Genomic DNA, 26,650 nt, shown 5'->3' with positions numbered 1-26,650 from the left:
AACATCCTGAGCAGCCAGCAGCCCTTGGCCTGTGGATTCAGTTTCTCCCAGAAACCATCCTTAGTAAAACTCATGGTGGTAAGTACTTCTCAGAAGGATGGAGGTGGAAATGCAGAGAGGAGGGAGCACAGGTGTCATGGGAATCACTGGTAGTGCTCCTAGGCTGGGGGGAAGGTGTGGTTGAGAGTCAGGAAAAGGTGCTTTCCTCAGAGTCTTTCGAAGTCCCTAGAAATTCTAGATTCTACCTTCTGATGAGCACAGCCTGGAGGAGGGGGACACAGAGGCAGACAGGAAAAACATGTTTGCCACCCTTTTTGGGCTGTGTGTGTGTATGTGTGCGTGTGTGTGTAATAGGACCTGATCAGCGAAGAGCCATTGGACTCCATCTCCAGCCCCATTAGACAGAAGGCGATGAACATCATCGCTGACTTCAGGTAACAACATGCCATACACTCTGTCTTCTCTTTCTCTGCCCTGGTTCTAGTTCAGCTCTTTATTCCCTAGTCCATCCCCACTGCTTATTTCCTGTCTCTGCTTGTAGTAGCAATTTACTGGATAATGTCTTCCACTTTTTTGCCAGGATTCTTTGGATGGGGTTCTCAGAGCGCCTGGCAGAGACAGCCTGGAGATAGGACTTGCTGTCACTTCTTCCCAGGCTTCCCTTTACTTTCAGGGCTGCCCCAACTAGGCACGTCCATCTCCATCACTGATGCTTATTCTCTGAAAACCTCTGGGGAACCAGAGAGTAATATATCCTCCCTAATTAGCAGTGCCCTTTCCTGAGAGAGGCATGCCTCATCTCTTCCCCCTTAGTTCCCTTTTGCCACCTTCCTGGCTCCTTTCACCTTTTCTTACTGTTTCCTCCCTTTCCTCTTATTACTCTTTCTTCTGATATGTATCTTCCTCTTCCTTGCTCCCACCTACCCCTCATCTTTAGCATCCATTTCTTTCCCTTCCTCAGCAGTTATTACCGACCACCATTGTCCAGTTACATTTCTTTTCTCTGTTCCTTAGGCTGCTGGGGCCCCTTTTAGAGGCAGAACAAGGAGCAGAGCTGCTCCAACTGTGCTTCAATAGTGTGTTCTGCCTGCCACCCCCAGACATGTTGCAGAAGGACGCATCTAGTCCCGAGGAGGCCCAGGCCAATTTGGTAAGTAACTCTTTAATGTTTGTCTCCTTTACTTTAGTTTTTTATTTATTTTATTTTATTGATTGTGGTATTATACCTGTCCTGATTTTGCCTCTTGTCCCCTCCACCCGGCACCACCCACTCCCTCAGGCATTGTTCATGTCCGTGGGTCCTGTGAATAAGTTCTTTGGCTACTCTCTTCTCCTCACTGTACTTTGCATCCCTTTGGCTACTCTGGAATGACCAATTTGCACTTAATGCCCTCACCTCTCCATTCATGCCCCATACCCCTAACCCACCCCACAACCATCAAATTGGGCTCTGTACCTATGACTGTGCCTCTGTGCTACTTGGTTGCTTAGTTTCTTGCAACTGAATTTGCTTGATTTTCTTCAAGATCAGTAAGTAGGTCTGTTCACCTTGGGCCTTCTTTTCATCAGATGTGTGGTGATCCTCCCTTTTTCCTTCATATTTATTCATGTTATGAAGGAAGGACTGGTACATACAGAAAGGGCTGAAGTGGGAAGTATCCTGTGGTTGTGTCCCCATGGTGCTCTCCTCACTGTAAATCTGGTTAGGGTGAGGAGGGTATTTTGACAGGATTTCCCTGTGTGTTGGGCAGACTGGGAATTCCAAGTGCCCAGTGAGAACAGGTCTACCCTGAGGTGGATTTCTTTTGAGTCCTTCATTCTAGGGAAGGCTGCCTTTCTTTCTGTTTCCCCCCTGCTTTTCAGTTTTAGTGGTCTGGATCTATGACCAATGTTGCTTTGGTTCTCCCAGTAGGCCTACCTTTAGGCCTGCAACTTGGCAGATTACCTACTCTCCTTATAAGGTTTTGGGCGAGGCCACTCAGTTCACTAAAGGCTGAGAGGGAGAAATCCACTCTCCTAACTTTGGTGAATCAGTTACCAGCGAACAGCCAGGTCTGTCCTCTTCCCCCTGGAGCCAGACACCTCTGAGTCAGGGCCCACACTGGGAGCAGATTCCCAGATGAACTCAGGTGGGGAGTGGGGATGGAGCAGCCAGGGGTAGTAGCTATGTTGTCAGGGATCTCCCAGTCTACAAGGACAAAATTCCCAGCAGGCAGACGTCTGTGCTCTGGTGTAAACAACTGAGGAATCTATTGAAGTGAGTGATGGGTGAATAGTGCTTGGAATGTAGGGGGCTGTTCTGGAGCAGGCTTTCTCAAGGAAGGCTTCCTAGAGAGTCAGAGTACTGAGCAGGGTGTCTAGAAGAAGGACTGGGCCTGAGAGCTTGGCAGTTGTTTGAGTCTCTTTTTTCCCCCTCAGGATCTATTTAACGGGACCATGGGATCCCTCCAGAGGCTCACAGAGGCAGTTGTGGCTGAGATGCCCACACGGATGGAGGACTGCTTGGAGGTCAGTGGGAAGAAGCCCCTGGAAGTCGACATATTGGTTGGTTCCTAGGGCTGCTGTAATGAAGTACCACAATTGAGGGACTTCACACACCTTGCTGTCACAGTCATAAGGGATAAGAGTCCAAAATCAAGGTATCAGCAGGGTTGGTTCCTACTGAAGGTTCTGAAGAAGAGTCTGTTCCAGGTGTCTCTCCTAGCTTCTGGTTATTCCTAGCAACCTGTGGGGCATCTCTTGGTCTGGACACATATCACAGCAATCTGTGTCTCCATTTATTTCCGCAGGGCATTCTCCCCTCTGTGTGTGTGCACGTGTGTGTGTGTGTCTGTGTGTGTGTGTGTGTGTGTGTGTGTTTTCTCTGTTTAACAGGGACAGCAGTCATCAGGTCAGGAACCACCTGAACCCAGTATGAACTCACCTTAACTTGAATCAGCTACAATGACCCTATTTCTAGACAAGGTCACATTCTGAGGTGCTGGGTGGACGTAAATTGCAGGGGGGGCACTACTAACTCAGTACTGTTGGAAACAGATGAGAACAGTCTAGGGACAAACCAAGAAGGAGAACTGCTGATGAAGCTGGGGTACAGAGCTCTTAGGGAAAGATTAATGAGGGCTGGGATCCAAATAAAGTAGGTCTTGCCTTCAGAGAAGAAAATGTCCTCCTTCCTTCTTCCCCATCAACCATTCCCCCTGACCATCTCCTCTCTCAGCGCCCTTCTGCTACTTTATAGCACTGAATAGTTAAAAGCAGGAGCTCTGGACTTCCATACACTACAGTACCAGATTCTGGCTTTCCTGCTTGCTGTGTGGTTTGGGGGAGTTATTTCATTTGTCTTTGCCTCAGTTTCCCCCCCTGGAAAATGGAATGACAGTACCTAGTTAATACCATCGTTCTGATAATGGAATGAGATGTTTACAAAGTGCTTGGCTTAAAGAAGTGAGGTACAGGTTCAAATAATTTGTCCATTAAAAAAATTGTGTGCCTTTTTATTGACAACTTTCCCATCGTTAATGTCATTACGTTACTTTGGTCTTCTCCTGAAAATTTTATTCCCCAATTCTCATGGAAAGTTAAAGATTTCCTTGCAGTTCCTGTTGCTGTTAGAATGTAGATCACTGAGGACTATAGTCAGAGAGTTGCATACACAAGTTACATCTTGAAATAATTCTTTTCTGTGAGTTCATATTATCAAATTGATATACTTTACACTTAGTTTGTGTTAAATTTTATGATTTTCTTCCTTTTATTTAATTGAACAGCTTGATGATGTAGAGATTTACATAATTAAAAATTTACAATAAAACTAGGTGCCCTTTTACTCAGCGAATTCTTGCTTGCATACCAATCTTCTTAACCTTTTTACCACTCACCCTCTGTAGATAAGCTTTTCATTCACTTCTGGTTTGTGCTTCCCTTTTTACTCAGTCAAAATAAACAAATCCCTGTTTATGGTATATTCTTATCTCCCTCTTTTTTTTTTTTTTATGCTGTAGGTAGCACATTCTTTCTAGTACCCTGGACCTTGCTTTTTCATTCGTGTCAGTTCACAAATACATTCCTTTTTTGTATGATCTCACACATTGTGTGCATGTCTTATCGTTTCTTCATCCGTCCCCTATAGATGGACACTGGACTGTTTGTAATCATTTTGCTGCCAGTTTTCTCCTGAACTTTTGAATTTGAAAAGATCGTAGATTCTCAAGGGGTTGCAAAAACAGTATAGTACTTAGAGCCCTTGAATGGCACACTGTCAAAACCAGGGCGCTCACGTGGGCGCACTGTTGTAAGACAACAGGCTTTGTTCCGTTTCCACCACTGTTTACATGTGCTCATTTGTGTGCATCCTATGCGGTTTGATCTTTTTTGTAGAATTATGTACACGGCCATCATCACCATTGTGATTTGGATGTTCCCTCACCGAGAGAAGTTTTCTTGTGCTACTGCTTTATAATCACATCTCCTCCCCACCTTGCCTCTATTCCCTGGCAGCCACCAACCTGTTCTCTGTCTCTGTAATTGGGTCCTTCTGAGGTTGTTATATACATGGAATCATCTAGTATGTTAGGTTTCATGAGCTCGACTTCTTTCTGTAAGCTTAATGGTCACAAGTCCTTTTACAGATCTGTACTTTGCCCATGTTTTCATCCAATCTGTAGTTTGTCTTTTTGTTCAAACTATGAGAGAAAGTTTACTTAGAAAATGACCAATGTAGAAGTGAGTCATAGAAGTATTAATTTTACTGATCTTTTAAAAGAACCAACTTTTTGTTTGTTTTCTCTATTTAGTCTCTTCATATTTTTCTGTTTTTGTATTCAAATTCTATCAACTTTTGCTATTATTTGTAGTATCTTCTTTCTTTGGATTTACTTTACTTTTTCTACTTTTCCTTAAGTGGAAACTTAGATTATTGACTTAAGACCTTTCTTCTTCTCTAAGAGAAATATTTGGTGGTACAAATTTCCCTTTAGGCATGAGGTTAGCTGATTCCATACATGTTGATATGCTGCATTTTCATTCTTTAGTTCCAAGTACACTAAAATTTCTCTTGAATTTTCCCTTTGGGCAATAAATTATTTACAAGTGTGTGGTTTAATTTCTAGAAGTTTGAAGAATTTTCTTTCAGTTCTCTTTTAGTTTTTGGTTTCTAATCTAATTGTATTATGGTCTCTTTTCCTTCACTTGAGAGTATGCTTATCTCATCTTTTCAATGATTGCAATTTTTTTAATTTGTTAAGGTTTTATTTAATGAGGCAAGATATGGCCTATTTGCTCTTGTGGGACACATGGTGCTAAAATGCCCCCTGATGGTGTTGTTCAGGTCTGCAGTCTCTTTGCTGGTTTTCTATTTCCTAATATATTGCTCACTGAGAGAGGATTGTTGAGATCTCCAAGCCTACTGAGGATTTACCTGTTTTTCCTTTCAGTTCTGTCAGCTTTCACTTCATATGTGTTGAAGCTGTGTTAAGTGCATACGTGCTAGGATCTTCGTGGTAAACGGTTCTTTTGTCCTTGTGAAATACCCTCTTTAGTAATTTTCTTTGCTATGAAGTCATATTTCTCTATTGTAAATAGTCACTATATCTGTTTTAAAATTTGTATTTGCAAGACACTTCCTCGTTCATCTTTTTATTTTTGACATACTAATATTGTGGTATTTGAAGTGAATTTTTTGCAGATAGCAGACAGTTGGTCATTAAAGAAATCTATTTGGTAGGCTCTTTTTTATTTTTTTTAAATGTATTTTATTGATAATGCCATTACACTTGTCCCATTTCCCCCCTTCATTCCCCTCCACCCTGCACACCCTCTCCCCCCTACATTCCCTCCCTTTAGTTCATATCCAGGTGTCATAAGTTCTTTAGCTTCTACATTTCCCACACTACTCTTGCCTTCCCCTGTTTATTTTTTCCCCACCATCTATGCTACTTATTCTCTGAACCTTCTCCCCACTCTCTTCCTCCCACTCCCCTGCTGCTAACCCTCCATGTGATCTCCATTTCTGTGGTTCAGTTCCTGTTCTAGTTGTTTGCTTAGTTTGCTTTAGCTTTAGGTGTGATTGTTAATAACTGTGAGTTTGCTGTCCATTTACTGTTCATATTTTTTATCTTCTTTTTCTTAGCTAAGTCCCTTTAACATTTCATATAATAAGGGCTTGGTGATGATGAACTCCTTGAACTTCATCTTATCTGAGAAGCACTTTATTTGCCCTTCCGTTATAAATGAAAGCTTTGCTAGATAGAGCAATCTTGGATGTAGGTCCTTGCATTTCATGACTTGGAATACTTCTTTCCAGTTCCTTCTTGCCTGTAAGGTCTCTTTTGAGAAATCTGCTGATAGTCTGATGGGAACTCCTTTGTAGGTGACTGTCCCCTTATCTCTTGCTGCTTCTAGGATTCTCTCCTTCATTTTAATCTTGGCTAATATAATTATGATGTGCCTTGGTGTGTTCCTCCTTGGGTCTACCTTCTTTGGGACTCTGAGCTGCCTGGACTTCCCGAAAGTCTATTTCCTTTGACAGATTGGGGAAGTTCCCTTTTATTATTTGTTCAAATAAGTTTTCCACTTGTTGCTCTTCCTCTTCTCCTTCTGGTACCCCTATAACTTGGATGTTGGAACATTTAAAGATGTCCTTGAGGTTCCTAAGCCTCTCCTCATTTTTTTTTGAATTCTCGTTTCTTCATTTTTTTCTGTTTGTTTGCTTCTTTCTTCCTTCTGGTCCACTCCATTGATTTGAGTCCCAGTTTTCTTTCCATCACTATTGGTTCCCTGTGCATTTTCCTTCATTTCACTCAGTGTAACCTTCATTTTTTCATCTAATTTTGTGACCAAAATCAACCAGTTCTCTGAGTATCCTGATCACCAATGTTTTGAACTGTGCATCTGATAGGTTAGCTCTCTCTGGGTCGATTAAAAGTATTGGCTCTGGGGTTTGAATTGTTCTCTTGTTTGAGCCATAATGTTTTGATCTGGTTGAGCCTGTTATGATGGTAGGCTCATTTTTAAAAGTGGTTTCTGACTATTTGTCTTTTAATTGGTGTGTTCAGATCACTAACATTTTCTAAATGAACATCAATTTCATTTACAAAGCATTAAAGCTTAGCAAGAAGTACCTGAGGCTAAGTTTCCTCTGGCACAGAACTACAGGATGTTAAACACAAAAGAGGGTATGATGAAAGGGAAGAAGATGCTTATGTTGTACAAACTGAGTAAATCAAACTGCAGTGGACAGTGGTTTAATGAGCTAAAAAAAATTCCAAAAGCAGAAATAATTATTAGGAGCTGCCATCAGGAACCTTTATAACACATCATTTGCACATTATTGCAGAGTTACAGAACAGAGAGACATAGAACAGAAGTAATGTTTTGCTCTTCTTCTGTATAAAAAGTAGATTGGTTGGATGTGTACAGTGGGTTTTGAGATCCTCTGAAATTCAGAGTAAAGAAACCGTGTGTGCAGAGGGTTTCCTAGCTGACTGAGGAGAGAGCTTTTAGCTGACCAGAAGTGCTTCGCCTGTGTCATCATTTTCACAATGTGTTCAAAGGAGAGTGTGAGCACTGCTTATTGTGAAATTGCTGTCAGCTGGTGGGTGCTCCTGGAGGAGGCTGAGCAAATTGGTTAGTTTATGCAGTTTGGGATAGAAATCAAAGGAGAAGCCATCAGTGAGAGCCTTTCTCTTCTTCTATCTTTTAGAACCAAAACATTCAGTAGTTGAACTCTTCCTGAGTCTATATCTATATATTTTTAAAATATTTTATTTGTTTTTTTGAGAGAGAAGGGAAGGGAAGGAGAAAGAGTGGGAGAGAAACATCAATGTGTGGTTGCCTCTCATGTGTCCCCTGCAGGGGACCTGGCCTACAACCCAGGCATGTACCCTGACTGGGAATCAAACTGGCGACCCTTTGCTTCACAGACCCGTGCTCACTCCACTGAGCTACACCAGCCAGGGCAGCCTTTTTCTTTATTGGCTCTCACAGTAATGAATTATTTCCAAGTATTCTCCAAAAGCAACAAGAGACAGTTATTTTTTCTAGTATCAATTTTTACTTTATTTTATTTTTATTTCTAAGTATATTTTAATGATTATGCCATTATAGTTGTCCCAATGTTTTTCTCCCCTTTATCCCCACACCACCTTGTACCACCCCACCTCCAGCATTCTGCTTTCTTTGTTCATGTCTGTAGGTTGTACATAGAAGTTCTTTGGCTTCTCTGTTTCTTTTATTATTCTTTACCTCCTCCCCCATCTATTTTATACCTACCAATTATGCTTCTTATTCCCTGTACTTCTCCCCAAATTATTTTCCTCCCCCTTTCCACTGAAAACCCTCCATGTGATCTCCATTTCCCTGGTTCTGTTCCTGTTCTAGTTGTTTGTTTAGTTTTTGTTTTTTAAGTTCAGTTCTTGATAGTTGTGAGTTTGTTGTCATTTCACTGTGCATAGTTTTTATCTATTTCTTAGATAAGTCCCTTTATCATTTCATATAATAAGGGCTTAGTGATGATGAACTCCTTTAACTTGACCTATCCAGGAAGCACTTTATCTGCCCTCCTATTCTAAATGGGAGCTTTGCTGGATAGAGTCATCTTAGGTCTAAGTCCTTGCTTTTCATGACTTCACATACTTCTTTCCAGCCCCTTCTTGCCTGTAAAGTTTCTTGTGAGAAATCAGCTGATAGTCTTATAGGCACTCCTTTGCAAGTAACTGTCTCCTTTCCTCTTGCTGGTTTTAAGATCCTCTCCTGGTCTTTAATCTTGGCTAATGTAATTATGATGTGCCTTGGTGTGTTTCTCCATGGATGCCATTTCTTTGGGACTGTCTGGGCTTCCTGGACTTCTTGGAAGTCTGTACTGTATATTCCCTCATTATTTGTTCAAATCAACTTTTAAATTCTTCCTCTTGGTCGTCTTTTTCTGGCATTCCTATGATTTACATGTTAGAGGGCTTAGAGTTGTCCCAAATGTTCCTTTTAAAAAAAAATCTTGTTTTTTCTTTTTTTTCTGGATGGATGTTTATTTCTTCTTTTTGTTCCAAATTGTTGATGTGAGTCCCAGTTTCCTACTCTCCACTGTTGACTTCCTATATATTTTATTTCACTTTGGGTAGATATTATTTCTTCCTTCATTTTGCAACTGATCTCAATCAGTTCTGTGAGCATCCTGATTACCAATGTTTTGAACTCTGTATCAGATAGGTTGTCTATCTCCTTGTCACTTAGCTCTTTTTCTGGAATTTTGCTCTGTTCCTTCATTTGGGCCATATTTCTTTGTCTTGTTGCACCAGATATGTTGTAAGGAGGCAGAGCCTTAGGTATTGCCAGTGCAGGGTAACTCATGTACCTGTGATGTGGTGCTATATTTGAGGGAGGGGTGTGAGAGGGAACAATGTGGCTTTTTGGGCTCTCAGTCAGCCTTCAGTCATGTTCCCCACTACCCACAAGCAAATCGATCCCTTCTGGTACTACTTCCCAGGTGGGTGGGTTTGTGTACATTCTAGGACCTTGTGGGCCTCCCCAACAAACTCTCCTGTGGGGATGGGAGTTTCTTCTGCCACCACAATACCCACAAGTTTTTACAGCCAGAGATTTTGAGGCTTTATTTTCCCACACTGTAACCCTGGTTTGTGTGGTCTGTCTCGCTCTCCAGTTGTTCCTCCTGGATTGTCCTCATGTGAATGTGGGACCACCAAGTCCACCAGCTGCTGCCTTGTCATTAGTTCTCCCTGCCCCAGCTACCCATCTCTGCCCCTCCTACCCATCTGAATGAATGTTCCTTCTTTAACTCCTTGGTTGTCGGACTTCCACACAGTTCTATTTTCTGGCAATTCTGGTTGTTTTTGTTTTTAAATTTCTTGTTGTCCTGCTTTTTTTGGTTGTACAAGGAGGCAAAGTTTATCTACCTATGCCTCCAACTTGGTAGGAAGTCTTGTAGTATCCTTTGAGTTTATAATGAATTTTTAAAACCTTTATGTGTTTTAATTAAATATAACTATTATTGTATTGATGTCTATGTTGTCTTACATTCAGTGAGTGGCAGACTTTGAGTTGGCTCCTGAATCCCTCCAAGATGACTTCATTAACCTTCAATAGCTTCCTTGCTCTCCAGTGTAATATCTTGTGTCCTTCCTATCTCAGTCCTGGAATCACTGTTTCTCCAAAGATCTCTCACTCCCCTCCATAGGAAATGGTATTTACAAAACACAATCTCATTGCTGAAGTATTTCATCATAGTCTGACTGCAAGGAAGACTTGTAAAACTGCTACTAAAATCCTCATCTCTTATGAAATGCTTTTTCTGGTCAGTGCAGCCTCAGTGTTGTCTTGAGTTGGTTGTGAATTTTTCACCTGCTGCTCTTCTTGTTTTTTTTTTTTCCATTATAGATTGTTATCTGTCTAGGAATACCAGGGTATAGGGACCCACTGAAGTGAGTAGAGTGGGTCTATTTTGAGAGCCACTGCTTTAACCTAAAGGAAGGGATAGGAATTGAGGAGATTTCTAGCACCAAGATGAGGGGAAATTTGGGGCTGGGAAATGAAGGGGCCTCTGGTGCCAGACCCACATAACCTGCCTCTTTGCAGAAGAGGCCCTGCTGTCAGAAGTCTTACCCTGATACTTCGCTGAATCTAGGTTCAAGAGTACCTCTCTGTCCTCTGGGATGCAGCTGAATAGGTCTCTCCTTGTATCCTCTTCTCCCTCCAGCTTTTGGACCCATGGCTTAATTCCCAGAAGGACAGTGAGCGGGAACGGGCCATGCAGTGTGCAGCCCATGTACTTGAATTTGTTGCAATGATGGATAACTTCACGGTGAGTGAGAGCCTGCCCTGGAGCCTGGGCCTCATACCCAGTCTGGTTGCACTTATTCCTGCGTTTATCCAAAACTTCATCACATGCATTACCAAGTCTCAGTCACTCATGCTCATCCTCCTTCGCCCTGATCCCATCATGTTTTCCCTTGTGCATCCCATCGTGTTCTCTCCTTCTTCCCTACTGACATCTTCTACTTAGTCTTTTTCTCCATCCACCTACTTTATTTCATTCCACTTGTTTCATTTTGATGCTATTTGTCTGAATGAGCAGTTACCAAATGCTCACCTTGTGCCAGGTACTGTGCTAGGTGCTATAGCAAACGCACAGATGACTGAGACACTTCTCTGACTCTATGGATATTACAGTCCAGTATGGGGAGACGCATGCACAGCATGAACTTAAACAGAAGGTGATAATGAATATATAAACCAAATGCTGTGGGAATGAAACTTCAAAACAAACATTACAAATGAGGGCGGTAAGGAAAACTTCATAGAGGAGGAGATATTTGAGCAAGGCCTGACAGGTGATGTGGTACCAAAAGACAAAGAAGGGATACAGAGCAAGGTCATTTCAAAACTATGATCTGTGAAGTTCTTTATGGGCACAATTCACCTGTCTAATGCCATTCCCACTGACCTCACCTAGTCTCTCACCTTTCATGTCTCTGGCACATGCATTCCCTCCTGTCAGTTCTTTTCCTGTGAGAACTCAGCCTAAAGGAAGGGCTAGGATAACTTCCAGCTTCCTTCCCTAGATGCAGATGGAGATCACCCAGCTGGGGCACTGGGTAAAGCTGCTGGCCATGTGCTGCCAGGACCCTGTGGACACCATCTGCTCTTTGTCATCCCAGGCTGCCTACAGCCTCAACTGTATCCTCTCAAGAAAGAAGCGTAAGGGGAAGCTTCTTCTATCACCCTCTCTAAAGCCTCCCACTTGGGCTGGCCATCCCCTCACACTCTGTCCCAGAAGAGTAAAACCCAAGAAGTTAATTGAACACCTTATTTCCATTTACAGATCTGCCCCCAAACATCTACAGTTAATCTCTTGGGTCAAAATACACACAGAGGAAATAGTTCTTTTGAATTAGTTTCTCCTCCTCCTGCAGAGCGCCATACTTTTACTCAATTTTACCTCTGATCTGAGACAGGCAGCTTCGGGGTCCTTTGACCTGAACTCCCACCATTCCTGTTCTCAATGTCCATTCCTCTACTCCTAGCTCCACAGGACACACATAGTCTACAGCTGACCTAGGGCAGCAGGAGTTTGTTCTAGAAGGTGGGAAAGTGGGGAGCCTAAGATGCTTTCTCAGTATCTTAGGAGTGTGGTCGGGTGTTTTGGTTTCAGAGATGGAAGAGCAAAATCTGGCCTTCCAGCAAGAAGAGGACAAGAATAAATGGGATTTATCTCCTAGAAATGCCAATGATGTTGGAAAGGTGAGTGGGCAGGACTAGAGACAAAGTGAGGAGAGCCTGAGGCTGTCATTGACCTGCTATTAGAGACTCCTGGGTGGGACTTTTTGATCCCTTCTCATTTCCCATTCCATTACTAGATGGGACCTTTCCCTTTTGGGAAAATTTTCCTACCACATGCTACTATTTTTCTCTTTGGGCATTACGGGTCCTAATCCTTGTTGACCTGTCTCCCCAGAAGCCTTCGCTTCATGCTAATGATGCTTTGTGAGCAATGTGTAGATGCCACCTGTGCCTCAAGAAGATGTCACTCAGCCCCTGAACCCCTGCCCTCCTGTCCCCATGCTCTGCCTCTGTAGCCACTGACCTCTGAGCCCCACTCTGCCTCTGAGGTCAGTGTTTGCTCACTTCTATCCCTAAAGACTCTCATCAGTGAAAGAGTCTTCTGGATCTAGGTATCCAGCACAAGCCTGAGACAAAAAGCACATCATCTTCCCAGGAGAAGCCCTCCTTTTCCAAGAGGAAGGGCACAGGCTGTCTCAGACAGGGGACCCCTGAGTCCAGCCTGATCCCACCCTTTTGCAGGCATTTGCACAGTTCTTCACCCAGCCTCAGCTCACCAGCCTGGTTCTCACAGCTGTGGAGGAACTGAGCAGCAGCAGGACCCAGTTATCTCTGGCTTCAGCCCAGTTGATGAGCGCTGTCATCCAAGAGCGAGGCAAAGATCTGGGGAAGGTAATGTGGTGCTGCGGCAAGGCTTTGCCCTACAGTCAGGAGCCCTGGGCTCTTCCCCTGGCTCTGTCACCAAGCAGCTGGAAGGCCTTGGCCAAGTCCCTCTGTTCAGCTGGCTTTAATTCATTAACCCCTAAAATCTAGGCTTGTGCTACATTTTCTCTGTGGTCACAGGGAGCCCTAACATTGCAATTCTGAGCTTGTAACTGCAGTGTTTCCCACCTGGTTGGCTGATTACTCAGGTAATGACAACCATCTGCAGTAGTGTAAGCATTTTTGGGGGATTCACCCTGATTCCCTGGAGTGTCAGCGGGCCTAGACCTCTGTGAAAGGAAAGGCTGTGGACTGCAAACAAGCAAGCTCATGGAATGTGTGACCTTTGCATAAATTTATTAGACCAACATATAAAATGAGAAGGTTTAGCATTTAAGAATCTACATTGGCTACTTCATTTAAAAAAAAGAAACAACCAACTCTGGATGTGAAAGCCCTGTGGTCCTTCCACATCCAGTACCGCTTTGCTTGTGGTTTCATGAGTATACGTTGAACTCAGCTGAAAGGGAAAGCCCTGAGATGTCACCATAGGTTCTGCCTTCCCTCTGGAGCATCTTGTGTCTCCTGAGAAACCTGGAGCTCTTGTCTGGACTCCAGGGCTGTGGACAGGCATTGACTACAGTGGTTCCTGGCATGGGCTTCTGGAATTTTTTTAGGGCCCCTGCTTCTCTGGCCTCTGGTACCCCAGAACTCTGCCTTGAGAAGTGTCACTGACAGGATTGCAACCTTGAGCTTGAGGAGCTGGTAGACAGGGAATAGGAGGGAAGGAAGTAAAGAAGGAACAACTGAGGTTCTTCTGGCTCTACTGTGTAGGTTGAAGAGATTGTGGAGGGCATCCTGGAACAGCTCAAATCCAAGTTGGAGCCCAGCACAAAGGAGGAGACTCTTCGGGCCATGTGCTTGCTGGCAGGCAACCACATCCACATCATGGTGCCTCTGCTGCTCAACAAGCCCCTCCCTTGGGATAGGTATCTCTTCCAAGGCCCTGGAGCACATCCTCCATCCCCATGAACCCTCCCCTGCTCCACCCCAAGTCCATGACAAAAATCTCTGCACCAGCACGCTTTTTCCTGATGCCCGTCAAACTTCATGTTCCCTGGCCAAGTCTTCTTGGGTTCTCCTTCCTCTGGCACCTGAGAACTGGCCTTTCATAGGCCTCAGACCAGACTAGTCCTAGGAACATGGTCCCCGGAGGCCCTGACATAGCTGTCTCTGGGTCTTGCAGAACCATTCTAGCCCTGTGGAAGGTTTTTGGGACTTGGCGAGAGACCACATTCAGCATCCTGCAGCTCCTCACAGGCATTTTGGAACAGCGCCACCAAGGACAAGAGAAAGAGGTGGTGTCCCAGAGTGTGTTGGTCAATATGAGGGAGGAGAGGGGGCTGAGGAATCACTGGGACTTGGGAGCAGCTCTGAAGATCAAAGGGCACCTGCAGGGTCGGGGCAGGTGTCAGGGAGGAGCAACAAAGAGAGTTTTAACACTGGTCTTCCTAATACTATATGTACCTGGTGTGTGTGAATATGGATGTCCCGGAACTGCATGACACAGAAAGAGCGAATTTCAGCCCCATTTCATGGACATGGAAACTGATGTTCAGAGTTAATCAGCGTTTTCTATCTCTTAGTTTGGTGGTACAAGGTCATTTCCCTGGAGCCTGGCTGTGGGGATGGGGGATGGAGGAGGTTTGGTTACCTGACATTGGATTGCACAAATTATGCCCCAAATTATAATTTAGAAGAAAATTTAGAGTTTCCTCCCCTTTGTTTGTATGTTGGTGAATGAAGAGAGAGCAGATTACACGTGCATGGCTCCTCATTTTCCCAGAGATGAGCTGTTGGCTTTTCATGTTTTGGTGTCCTTTGGGCAGTAAGAAGTGGGGACAGGGCTGGACTCAGTGTATGGGACCTTAGGACCACTTTGTCTGCACCAGGCCTAGTCAGTTCTGCTTCCCTCCTTCCCATGTGTTTTCCCCAGGCGGCCTGTGCCTTGTATGAGATGCTGTCTGAGTCCCTGTGCCAGGACTCCATTCACGAACTCTTCCCACGGCTCTTGCTGGCTGTGCTGTGTCATCTCCACTGGGTGGTTGACAGATATCCTTCCCTGGAGGTTGTCTACACAGAGAACCAGAGCCCAGAGAAGGAGAGAAAGGTCTTCAACCCAGTTGGGTAAGCCTAAGCCCATGTGATGGGGGAATGGGACTGGTCAACTCCAGTTGCCCTGGGCAACTGGATGCTGATCCCCTAGGGATGCTAAGAAGGAGATGCTGTGGCTTCCACACTGATATTCTACATATTTATCAGTGTGGGTACTGCAGCATCACATGCTGGAATGTTCTCATGTATTTTCAAGCTTCTCTTTCCTTCTTTTCTTTCATGTGCTGTTCTCCTGATTCACTCAGTGGTTCACATCTATGTTCATAACTGTGCATGAGAAAAGTTTCAATTAGATGGAGAATGACAGGGCAAGACCTGAGTCATTCTCTACATGCGGTTATGGCCTTTTGAATCTGGGTGACCTCTGGCTGAGCTTTGTCACTTGCTGTACCTTCTTGTGCAACTCACTACTGCAGTTTTCTGCAGTAAAGTGGAGGTTGGGCTCCTAAATAAGTGGTTGTCTTAGTTCTTTCTAACGCTTCAGAGTATTTGATTCAAGTGCAGCCTTACATAAAAAGTAAAAACAAATAAAAGGAGTCAGAAGAGACATTCTGCTTGGGTGGCTGTGGGGGTGAAGACATATCCTAACCTTCCTATGCCTTGGACAGCAGAGTGTGAACACCATGGCTCTCCAATACTTCTGTCACCTCTTCTGTAAGACTCTGTGGTTAAGTGAGCACTGAGGTTGAAGGGCTGAGTAGGTGAGCCACCGGAGATGGGTTTCAGAGAGCTGGGGATTATCGGAGCAGGGAAGCAGAACCCACCTGGCTATCAGGGTAGGGAATTGTCTCCTGGCTTGCCAGCCCAAGGATGCAAACTAGGGCATAACACCTTATCCATCTGTCCCTTTCTTTTCCAAACCCATGATGACTGGCCTTCAGTTCTGCCTTGGAGTTGTTGAAGCTTCTGCTGACAGCTGCATTTGGTGGAGTGATGACCAGCACAGAAGATCAGAAATGCTGGGAACTTCTATGCAACCCTGTATCATACTACTTAGGGGCCATAGAATTAACAAGGTGGGGACCAATTCCCCAGCAAGCCTCATACCACTCTTCCCCCTACCCCCAGTATTCCAGGGCCCAGCACTCAAATACAGCAGCCTTTATCCTTCCCTTCTTCATCCCAACCTCAGCACTCACATTTCCCCTGTTCTGTGCACAATGCACCTTTGCCCCATCCCCTCTCCCCACTACCCACCCCCCATCCAGCAACTCTTGAATTTCCCTCTCCAACCCCAGTGGCATTGTGAAGAACTGTGAGCCAGCCATTCTGCAGCAGATTCTGAACCATGTCAAGAACCTCCTCTGCAGCCTGGATAATCATCAGAAGATCCTGGCCAGGAGCATCTATGCAGAGGTGAAAGCCTGAGGAGAAGACCCCAGCCCCTGACATTCATTTCCTGCAGCTGAGGAACATTTAACCAAAATGTTAAATAACATGCCCCAGCAACCAGAAAGAATAAAACTGAGCCATCTAAAGTGGGGTTTCTCTGTCTGTAGCTCAAGCAGCCTGGTTAAAAAAGTCAGGGAAAGCCTGGGCAGGAGATCAGCAGCTCTAGTCCCCCAACGTCATCCTTGGATCCCAGCATCTGGCCTGAAATGCAGACTTTATGAGCATCATCTTCCCGGGCCTTAGTCTCTACACCATTTGTACAGATCTGAATCTGTTTGCAACTTATTACAGCCCTGCCTGCATGGGGGGGCCTGAGGAAGGGCTGAGGGAGATTGGGGTACCCAGTCTTTTTCTCCATCCACAGCTGTAATCTCCTTGTTCCCACAGCTCCTCTGTCATGAATCAGTGACTGAGACTCTGGGGCAGGACGTTGTAGACAATCTGTCCAGTTGGATCATGGAGCCCGACCTTGTCATCAAGGAAATTGGTCTTCGTGGGATCAGTAATTTAGCACTGCACCCAGGAAAAGTAAGAATGGGGAAACTCAGTGGGAACCAAGTGTAAGTCTTTGAACCATTTAATGTACTTCCCTTGGGTCTCTTAGTTACTCAGGGCTTAGTTCATTCCCCACCCCTCAGTCTAGGGCAGCAAAGCATCCAGTCTAGAGACTTACACAGCCTGGCCATCAGGCCTCCCACACACCCTGAGCACCAGGCTTCCAGGTCCTTGGCATATTCAGCCCCTGGATCCCCTGTGTCTATTTCTCTTAGGCACCATCTCTTTTCTCACATAAATTCTTGTCCCTGAAGTGTTGCATGATCTGTGGTGATCTGTGCCTTCTTCCAAATAGTCAGAAACTTTGAAGAGCCTGGTTCCCTTCTTGGAAGAACTCCTGAGGAATGAAGAGTGGCGAGTGAGGGTACAGGCGGTGAAGGCCCTACAGAACATCCCCCACCATGGGAAGAGAAAGGACATCAAGCTGGTCTTGGGTAGCATCACCAAGCAACTGCCTGCACTCGTCAGTGATGTATGGGCCTAAGTACCTGGGAGTAGTTGGGAACAATAGGGGCTGAAGCTGCAGATGAACTGTTCAAGCAGAATTAAAGATTCTGGGGCAGGGATATGGGACTGGGGTGGAAGGCTGAAATCACTGAGGGGCAGAAAAAAGGAGATGTGGTTACTTGAAGCAGTGCATTGGACAGGCCCCAAATTTATCTGCTATTACATACAGATGTGCCCAGCACACACTCATCCACTCCTCTCTTGTCACTAGTTCTCTGAGGGAGCCACTAAAGGAAGAAAAGTGATACTGATACAGAATTGGTTGTGACTCCCAGGATCTTCTCATGCAGACTTGAAGAGTGTGGAGAGAGCTCACGACTTCTAGCCTCCTTCCAAACACAGGGACCCTAGAACGCTAGGAGCCTGGTCTCAAGAACCCAGAGGTTCAGAAACCTGAACTTCCCAGACCAGTACCTGCTCTCTCATCATCTTATCCTCCTTACAGAACATAGAACTTCTGAGCTGATGGGATTTGCATGAGAGATGCTTGCTCACAGCGCTGCTCTTCTGGCATCCATAACTTTTTAGTTTTTGAACCTTGGATTTAAATTATTTTTGTGTCCCTTTCCTCATCTCTAAGAACCTGGACCCTCACTCCATGATAGCAGGGTCAACATCTGATTCATCTATATCTCAGCTACTTCTAAAGTACAACACATATAATTGACTTAACGAAGCCTAAAAATAATCTTTTCCCTTCATGCAAGGAATGAAAGGAGCTTAGAGTGCTTTAACTCTGATTACACCCTCCCATTTTATATGTTATTATTGTCTAATATTTTACTTTCACAATTCCCAAATTTGGTCTTTAACAGCATCAGCATTATTGGTATTTTATACAGTCAACACTTACTCAGATTTACCTCTATGTTTACATATGCCTTGTTGGACCTTTCCTTCTCATAGCTTTTGCCTCCCTTCTAGATTACCTTTTCTTTCTTTTTTGTTTTTTTAATTTATTTTTTTATTGATTATGGCATTACAGTTGTTCTATTCCCCCTTCATTCCCCTCTACCCTACCCCCCATCCCACCCATTGCCCCCCTCTTTAGTTTATGACCATGTGTCTCAAGTTCTTTAGATTCTGTATTTCCCATACTATTCTTGTCCCCTCATCTATTTTCTATCTACTGTCTATGCTACTTATTTTCTGTACCTTCTCCCCCCTTCTCCTTCTCCCACTCCCCTGTTGCTAACCCTCCTTGAGATCTTCATTTCTATGGTTCACTCCTGATCTAGCCGTCCTTTTAGTTTGTTTTTGTTTTAGGTGTGGTTGTTAATAACTGTGAGTTTGCTGTCCTTTCACTGTTCATGTTTTTTTAACTTCTTTTTTTTAGGTTAGTCCCTTTAACATTTCATATAATAAGGGCTTGGTGATGATGAACTCCTTGAATTTGATCTTATCTGAGAAGCACCTTATCTGTCCTTCCATTCTAAATGAAAGTTTTGCTGGATAGAGCAATCTTGGATGTAGGTCTTTGGATTTCATGACTTGGAATACCTCTTTCCAGCCCCTTCTTGCCTGTAAGGTCTCTTTTGAGATTAAGAGGGTAGAGGGAGGAGCACTAATAAGAGTTGGGAGTTGGAGCAATGGGAAAAAAGTAGGTAAAATTTACCTCATGAATTAAAAAAAGAATGAACAATGAGGAATGGAGTATGAGAAGGGACATATATAATATTAGGTTTAAATAGAAATTAACACTGAAATGGAGAACAAGGGGACAGTGACCAGAGGGGAGAGGGAAGGGAATTTAAGGGGAAAAAAGGGGAGGGATTTGGAGGAGCAAATAGGAAGGGCACAGGGACAAAAACTAAGGGGGTTGGAAATGGGAGGGAGGTGGTGAGCACGGGGCCAGGGAGGCTGGGATGGGAGAAATAGACAAAAAACTGTACTTGAAAAATAACTAAATAAAATTTTTGAAAAAGAACTTTTCCCCAAGCTACAAATAAATAAATAAATAAATAAGAAGACATTAAAATAATATAAAATAAAGTGAGAGAAAAAGGAAGAAAAAATAGTGAATAATTAATAAAAACATAGGAACCAAACTGGAGAGAAAGATCCACCACCGTACTATCAACCACATATGTGGAAAAATTAATATAGGTGGTACGGGAATAAGAGAGAAAAATAGAAAAGTCTAAGTGATGTTTAGAGGAATGGGAAGTATTTTTAAAATGATAGAGGGAGAGGCAGTACTAAGAGTGAGGAGCAAACACCAAGCTAAAGAAAAAGAAAAGAAAATTTGGGATGTAAGGAAAAAGAGAAAAAGGAGAATAAAAAAATACAAGGTCAGGGAGAAAGACAAGAAAAAGAAAAAACAGGCTAAGGAGGAAAAACTAAAATTTAACACACAAAAAAGACTGGGAGAGGGTACCAGTAAAATTTAATATATGGAATACAGCATTAGTAAAGCTCTAGAGGTAAAATTGAAAAGACAATGCAACAACAACTACCATACCCACAGCCAACTAGCAAAGATGGTTAAAGGTGGAGAGAGAACATAGGTATTTTAAGAGCAGGGCTGTGTAATGAACCTTGACAAGAAAATCGGTTTTGTGTGTCTGGCTGGCGGAGAAATAGTAAGAGTGCAGAATAGAAACAAGTTGTAGTGAGAAAGGAAACAAAATTTGAAATGAAAATATTGCAAGGGAAAAGGAAGGTAAAATGGGCCCAAATATGAGCATTAAAATTCATTATAGTATAAAATCTAGTGACTTAACATATACAGACTTGCTGGACAAAAAAGGAATGTCAAAAAGCTATTTGGGAAAGATAATATCACAAATCACGAAAAAGACTACAGTGGCTTTCATCTCAGTAGCCTCTTATATGTCCCATTGTTTTTTCTTTCTGGGTCTGCCTCTGGTGATGTCAGATGTTGACCCCGTCTGACCTTAGGCAGCCTGTTCAAAGCTTTCAGTGATCTGCCATGCCTGGCTGTCTCCTTCACTTGTTAATATGGTCACTCTGCACTCAGCAGTCAGATTTAAGCACCTGAGGGCTGAGCTGAATCCCTCCTGGGGTGGAGGCTATTGTTTCCCCTCAGGCTGCTGCTGCTGCTCCAAGGGGAGAGGTCTGCCTGAGCAGATGGCTGCTGCATATGGGGGTTGGCTCAGCATGGGGATCCTGGTAGCTACTCTCAGTTCTCTCCCCAAGTCCTCCATCCCTAGTCTCTCCTCAAGTCTCTCTAGTCCACTCTGCCCCTGCTTTGCCAGGGATCTACTGCCTCTGGCTGTCTCCCTCAGTTGTTAATCTGGTCACTCTGCACTCAGCTGTCAGGCTTAAGCACCACAGGCCCAGGGCAGATACTCTCCTGGGATCTGGGCTATCATAGGGGCTCAGGAGTGGTCTGCCTGAGAACAATGGCTACTGCTCTCTGGGGAATGACTCAGTGCACAGAACCTGGCATCTACTTTCTCAGTTCTCTCTTCCAAGCTTCAGTCCTTAATCTCTTCTCAGGCATCACCAGCCCACTCTGCCTGTGCCTTTGCCAGAGCCCAGGGTAAGTGGCTGGTAGTGCAAATTTGTGTGTTGGCCCTTTAAATGGCTCCTGGGTTTCCAGCTCCCCGCCCCCTCTGCAGCCCTGCCACTTTTTGCTGCTGGTTGTTATCTGTGTATTTTGGGACTCTAGTGCTCTAGGATGGGAATTCTAGGTTTTAGACCCCACTCTTGTCAGGGGGATTCAGCCAGCTGCTAAATTATCCCTCCTGTGCTGCCGACCTATGGGTGCCCAGCCAGCCCTCTTGAGTCTGTACCACACTCCTTCCCAAACAGGTTGTGTGAAAGCTGATTCTTCGATCTATATGAAGTTATGGGGCTTCTCTCTGGCTATTGCTCAGGTGTTTGTTCTGGGTGGTTTCTCCACACTTGAGTTGTAGTTCCAGATTGGCCCTGGGGGGAGGTCAGTGTGACTTCCATTCAGTCCTCCACTGTCTTCCCTCCCATATATCTATTTTCACTTGTCTTAAGGTCTCTTTTGATTCTTCCTTGATCTCATTGTTAACCCATTCAATGTTTAGTGACCTGTTATTCAGGCTATGTGTGTCTGTGTGTTTCTCAGTTTTTTCTTGTAGTTGATTTCTAGTTTCATACCATTGTGGTCAGAGAAGATGCTTGACTTATGTTCAGCCTTCTTAAATGTACTGAGAGTGGTTTTGTGTCGTAATATGTGGTTTATCCTGGAAAATGTTTCATGTGCACTTGAAAAAATGTACAGTCTGCTGCTTTGGGGTGAAATGCTGTGACAATATTAATTGTCAGTGGTGTTTAAAAATTTTCCACTATTACTCTATTAATGTCTATCTGTCCTTTATGTTCACCAAGATTTGCCTTACATAGTTAGGTGCCCCTATGTTGCACACATGAGTGTTTATAAGAGTTATGTCCTCTTGTTGGATTGATCCCTTTATCATTATGTAATGGTTTTTCTTTGTCTCTTTATTGTAGCCTTTGTTTAAAGTCCATTTTGTCTGATAGAAGTGTTGCTACTTCAGCTTTTTGTTTGACTCCACTTGCGTGAAACCTCTTTTCCATCTCTTTCAGTCTGTGTGTGTCTTTCCTTCTGAGGAGAGGCTGTTTTAGACAGCAGGTTTATGTGTCATCTTTTCTGATTCTTTCATCTAACCCGTACCTTTTGATTGGAGCACTTAATCCATTTACATTGAGAGTGTTTTCTTATAGGTATGTATTTATTGCCTTTTAATTTTTTCTAATTATGCTTTTTCCTTCCTTCTTCTGAAAGAAGTCTTTTTTAACACTTCTTCTAACACTAAATTGGTGGTAATGAGCTTTTTCTTGTCTGGGAAGCCTCTTATTTCTCCTTCAATTTTAAATGATAGCCTTGCTGGGTAGAGTAGTCTTGGTTTGTAGCTCCTAGATTTTCATCACTTTGAATATTTCTTGCCAGTCCCTTCTGGCCTGCAAAGTTTCTATTGATAAACCAGCTGACAATCATATGGGAGCTTCCTTGTAGATAACTCAGTGCTTTTCTCTTGCTGCTTCTAAGATTATCTCTTTGCACTGACTTGCTAAGAGGACACCTGGGTTTCTGGCAGGAGAATCCCTTCTCTCCCTAGTGGATAAAATCCCTGCCAATTTTGACAGCCCGATGTTAGGTGTGTTTCTCTTCCTGGCTCTGTTTCTCTGGGCTTGGGAGCTGCTAGAGGGTCGAGACCTCTCCCTCCTAAGAGTTTACCTTTATAGGTGAGCTATCCCTCTGCTTTCTCAAGTGCTGTGTGTGGGTGCAGGGCCAGCCCTTTTAGCATCTCAGCCCTTGCTTTCAGTCTCAATGTGGCTTCTTTTGTAAATTGTTGGTTATAAGACTTCTAGTCAGCTAGTCTTTAACTGGTTATTCAAGTTGATGGTTTTGTAAATTAGTTGTAATTTCTGTTTGCCCCCGGAAGGAAGTGAGTGTAATTTTCCCCTACTCCACCACCATCTTAAATCCTGTTTTTGTTTTTGTTTTTTTTCATTAAAGCACTACCATTGAATCACCTCTCAGTTTAGCTATAATGTGCCCTGTGCAAAAGATGATAATGTGTATATTCCACTTGTTAAAATGTCTGTTTTTCATATCCTACGAATTCAGACTGTCTAGTCCTCCTGTTACCGAACAAGAGGAGGTCCGTGGGAGGGGCAGACAATATTTGGCCCATCTAGGGATGCCCAAAACTGCTATACAACAGGGGCCCCTCCCAAAAACAAAATACTAAAATCTACTGGGCCCTTCTGTCCGCCGCCAATTGGAAAGACATCTCTTAATGCCAGAGATTTGTGAAAAGGAAACAAAATGTTTATTTAATGCTATTCAGGCCTAATGCCTCCACTAAAATATCAAAGTCCTTTATGTATACACCTACACCCACACAGCGCTCCCTTCTCCCACTGTCCCAACTCCGGGTACCGTAAATCAGGAAAAGAGCACATGTCTGTGTTGCAGACCGCTGGCACCGTCAGCTGTGTCACCGTGCAGGCAGGATCTCGAGTTAATCCAAAGTACTGTGGTACCCTCTCATGGTCCACTGGCAAGAGTCCTTTGTACCCAGTTCCAGTCAAAGTCTCTGTTGCTTTTCAGGCCCCGCGGCCAAAGGGGGCACCCCAAAGCTGCATGGGCCTCTTCTACCAAAGCTGCAGGAGTCCGCACTCCACCAAAAGCATGTGGCTGTCTTCTTCACCTGGCTGCAGGGATCTCCATTCTGGCCAAACTGTGTGGTTTTTCCCTTTCACCTGGGAAAGAGGGGGTCCACACTCCGCCAAAACCACGTGTCTCCCTCTTTCACCTTACCAAGAGGGGGTCCTCACTCTGCTGAAACCGCGTGGCTCTCTCTCATCTGGCCAAGCGGGGACCCTTCATGTCTCGGAGCCAGTCTTTTCCAAGCTCCCACCCAGGCCATCTCGCTCAGGAGCGCAGCCCCTTGTTACATTCTGAGTCCAAGCCCTTCTCACTCCGGAGAGCAGACCTTAGTTCCCATCCTGAGTCCTCCTAGTTCCATCCTCAGTCCCTGCTAGTTCCTTCTCAGTCCCCCTTCTACTCCAAACTTGGCCACTGCTATTTAACATATCTATGAAACCAGTTAAAGGTTATAGATATGTTAAATAACCATTCCTCCAGAGGTTAGCTCCAAAACTGTTGCTATGCAAAATAGCTCTCAATGGCCTGGCTCCATTCATCCCTTCCCCCCTGGGGGGGGGCGGTGAGGACATCTTATATGTCTCTCCAATATTTCTATACACTTTGAATTTTGGACACCATTCCAAATCTTTTTTTTGGGGGGGCCCCCTTTGGCTGCAACCTGTATCACTCCCATGCCTGTTATTTAGTACTGTGCCTAGCTTATGATAGGTGCTCAATAACTATTTGTTCAATATAATATACTCGTGAAAGCGTACAAGGTGTGGATGTTTGTGACCATTATTAATATAGATTTAAACAATTATATCCAACTATAGATATATATATGTATTAATATATATAATTATTCCTCTATATGCAATTATTTATAGACTTAAAGCTAATATACATTTTTTAAAAGATTTTATTTATCTTTAGAGGGGAAAGGAAGGAGAGAGGGAGAGAAATATCAATGTATGGTTGCCTCTTGTGTGTCCCCTGCTGGGAACTGGCCTGCAACCCAGGCATGTGCCCTGACTGGGAATCGAACCGTGGTTGCTTGGTTCCCAGGCCAGCGCTCAATCCCCTGAGCTATACCAGCCAGGGCCTAATATACATTTAAACAACTTTATTCACAGCATAAGTAGGATAATGTCTGTGTTTTGTTTTTAATTTGGCAGTCTTGAGGTAAATCCCCTAAGAGAATGCAGTTACACATTGTAAATATGGTTTGTGGCAGAATTGAAGTTATAATCTTGGTTTCCCTAGCACTGTGACTTAACAAACTGACTCATTAGCTCTGGGGGCTAACGAGAATTCCTGAGACACACAAGTCCTGTTGCCTTTCCAGTATGCACACACAATGGCATCAGTGTCCTTTGGACATGAGGAATGACATGTGGGGAGTATGGAAGTCAGGTAAGGCAAGGCCAGAGGAAAACCAAAGTCTTTTCACCTCCATTTCCCTTTTCATGGCAGGAGAAGGACGAGGTGAGGATCTCAGCCACCTCTGCGCTGGGCCACATCCTAACTCAAGTCAGAAAATTGAAGCCTGGATCTGCCCTCAGAAAACAGATGAACAGCTTGTTAGTCCCGCTGTTGCTCAGCTTGCAGGACAACAACACTGATGCAGTCAAGGTACTAGTGTCCTCTGTCCTGCCACGCTGAGGCTGATTCACCCCTTCCTGCTAGAGGATATAGCCCCTTCCCTTTAGTCCTCTTTCATGAGGCACGTCTGGGGTCTGCATTCACTGTCCACTTCTTTGGTCCCATCCTCTGGGCTGGATCTGAGCACTTTTACCCTCTCTCAGGTGCCATCACTCTTATCCTGATATGATTCTGCTCCCTGAAGCTGTTTATGTCCCTTCACATAAACAAGGCCCCATGTTTCACCTGATCCCAGCTACTAATCCCAACCAAAGCCCTAGGGGCCTACCTGCATAGTCTTCCACTTAGTCTATGGTCTGGCTCTGCGGGGTTATAGGAGTGAGGCTTTGAGGATTTCCTTGTTTCTGTCCCACAGGCCTGTAGAAGGGCCCTGACTGAATGGACCAAAGTGATGGGGTTGTAGCGGTTGACACGCATAGTCGAGGATACCAACTTCAGGGACCACTTCCACATGTTGGAAGAAACCTGCAAATACCTGGTGAGTGAGAGTCTCTGAGGAAGCCAGGTCACAGTATTCATATTAGGGACTCAGTGACAGGCTAAGAGAGTGAAGAGGAGAGAAGACATCATCTTTTTTTTCCTTGATTCTCATGATCATCAGCAAACTCTGACAACCCATGTTTGGGATGCCAGCCCTGGTCCTCCATAGCATCCCAATCTTTGCCTTGAGAGTCTAAGGATGTCATGTAAAGGGAGTAGATGGCAGTGGGATAGAGGCTTCTGCTTAGAGGTGGCAGGAAAAGCTAGAGGCAGGAGTCCTCAGGGCTTTATATTAGTCATCAGGGTGCTGAAGATCTGTGGCTTCTGTGACTTCAGGAGTCTTTGTTGAAAAGTAAACATAGAAGAGCTAAGCAAGTTGGTTGGGGACTAACAAGAGTAATTCTAACATTATGAATTTGGGTTCCTTACATAGATAGAGCACTTTAGAGTTTACAAAGCACTTCCACATCCATTCTCCCATGGAAGCCTTGCAGTCATGTAGGGATGGTCTGGCAGGTTTTATTTCAACTTTACAGATGAGAAACTGAAGCCAGTGTCAGGGCCAGTATTCAAACCTGGGTCTCCTGACTCCACATCAGTCATTTCCTCCCCCTCTCATGTTGGTATTGGGGAGAATTCTCTTTATGAACTTTCTGCTGAGTCTGCTCTTTGGCTGGGGTGGGAGTGTCTGAGTGTGCAGGTTCCAATGATTTAAGCTGACTGAAGACAGAAAACAATGCTGCTTCTGGACAGGGTGAGAGAGGCATGGCT

General features: G+C 44.2%; 1 protein-coding gene across 1 annotated transcript; it reads left to right on the top strand.

Moving 5' to 3' along the window:
- Position 1: 1 nt before the first annotated feature.
- Positions 2 to 26,055, top strand: LOC128626407 (maestro heat-like repeat family member 5). Its single transcript, XM_053658764.1, has 17 exons — positions 2 to 78; positions 355 to 434; positions 1,015 to 1,150; positions 2,419 to 2,508; positions 10,706 to 10,810; positions 11,571 to 11,706; positions 12,161 to 12,249; positions 12,811 to 12,960; positions 13,825 to 13,979; positions 14,237 to 14,348; positions 14,987 to 15,177; positions 16,047 to 16,181; positions 16,404 to 16,521; positions 16,945 to 17,085; positions 17,408 to 17,584; positions 25,211 to 25,369; positions 25,755 to 26,055. The coding sequence occupies exons 1-17, from the start codon at positions 73 to 75 to the stop codon at positions 25,800 to 25,802; spliced, it is 2,028 nt and encodes a 675-aa protein (XP_053514739.1). The 5' UTR covers positions 2 to 72; the 3' UTR covers positions 25,803 to 26,055.
- Positions 26,056 to 26,650: the final 595 nt, after the last annotated feature.

The sequence above is a fragment of the Artibeus jamaicensis genome, unplaced genomic scaffold (assembly GCF_021234435.1).
Source record: "Artibeus jamaicensis isolate MK-2021 breed Jamaican fruit bat unplaced genomic scaffold, CSHL_Jam_final scaffold_584, whole genome shotgun sequence".
NCBI classification, from domain to species: Eukaryota; Metazoa; Chordata; class Mammalia; order Chiroptera; family Phyllostomidae; genus Artibeus; species Artibeus jamaicensis.
This window is presented reverse-complemented; position numbering and strand designations above follow the sequence as displayed.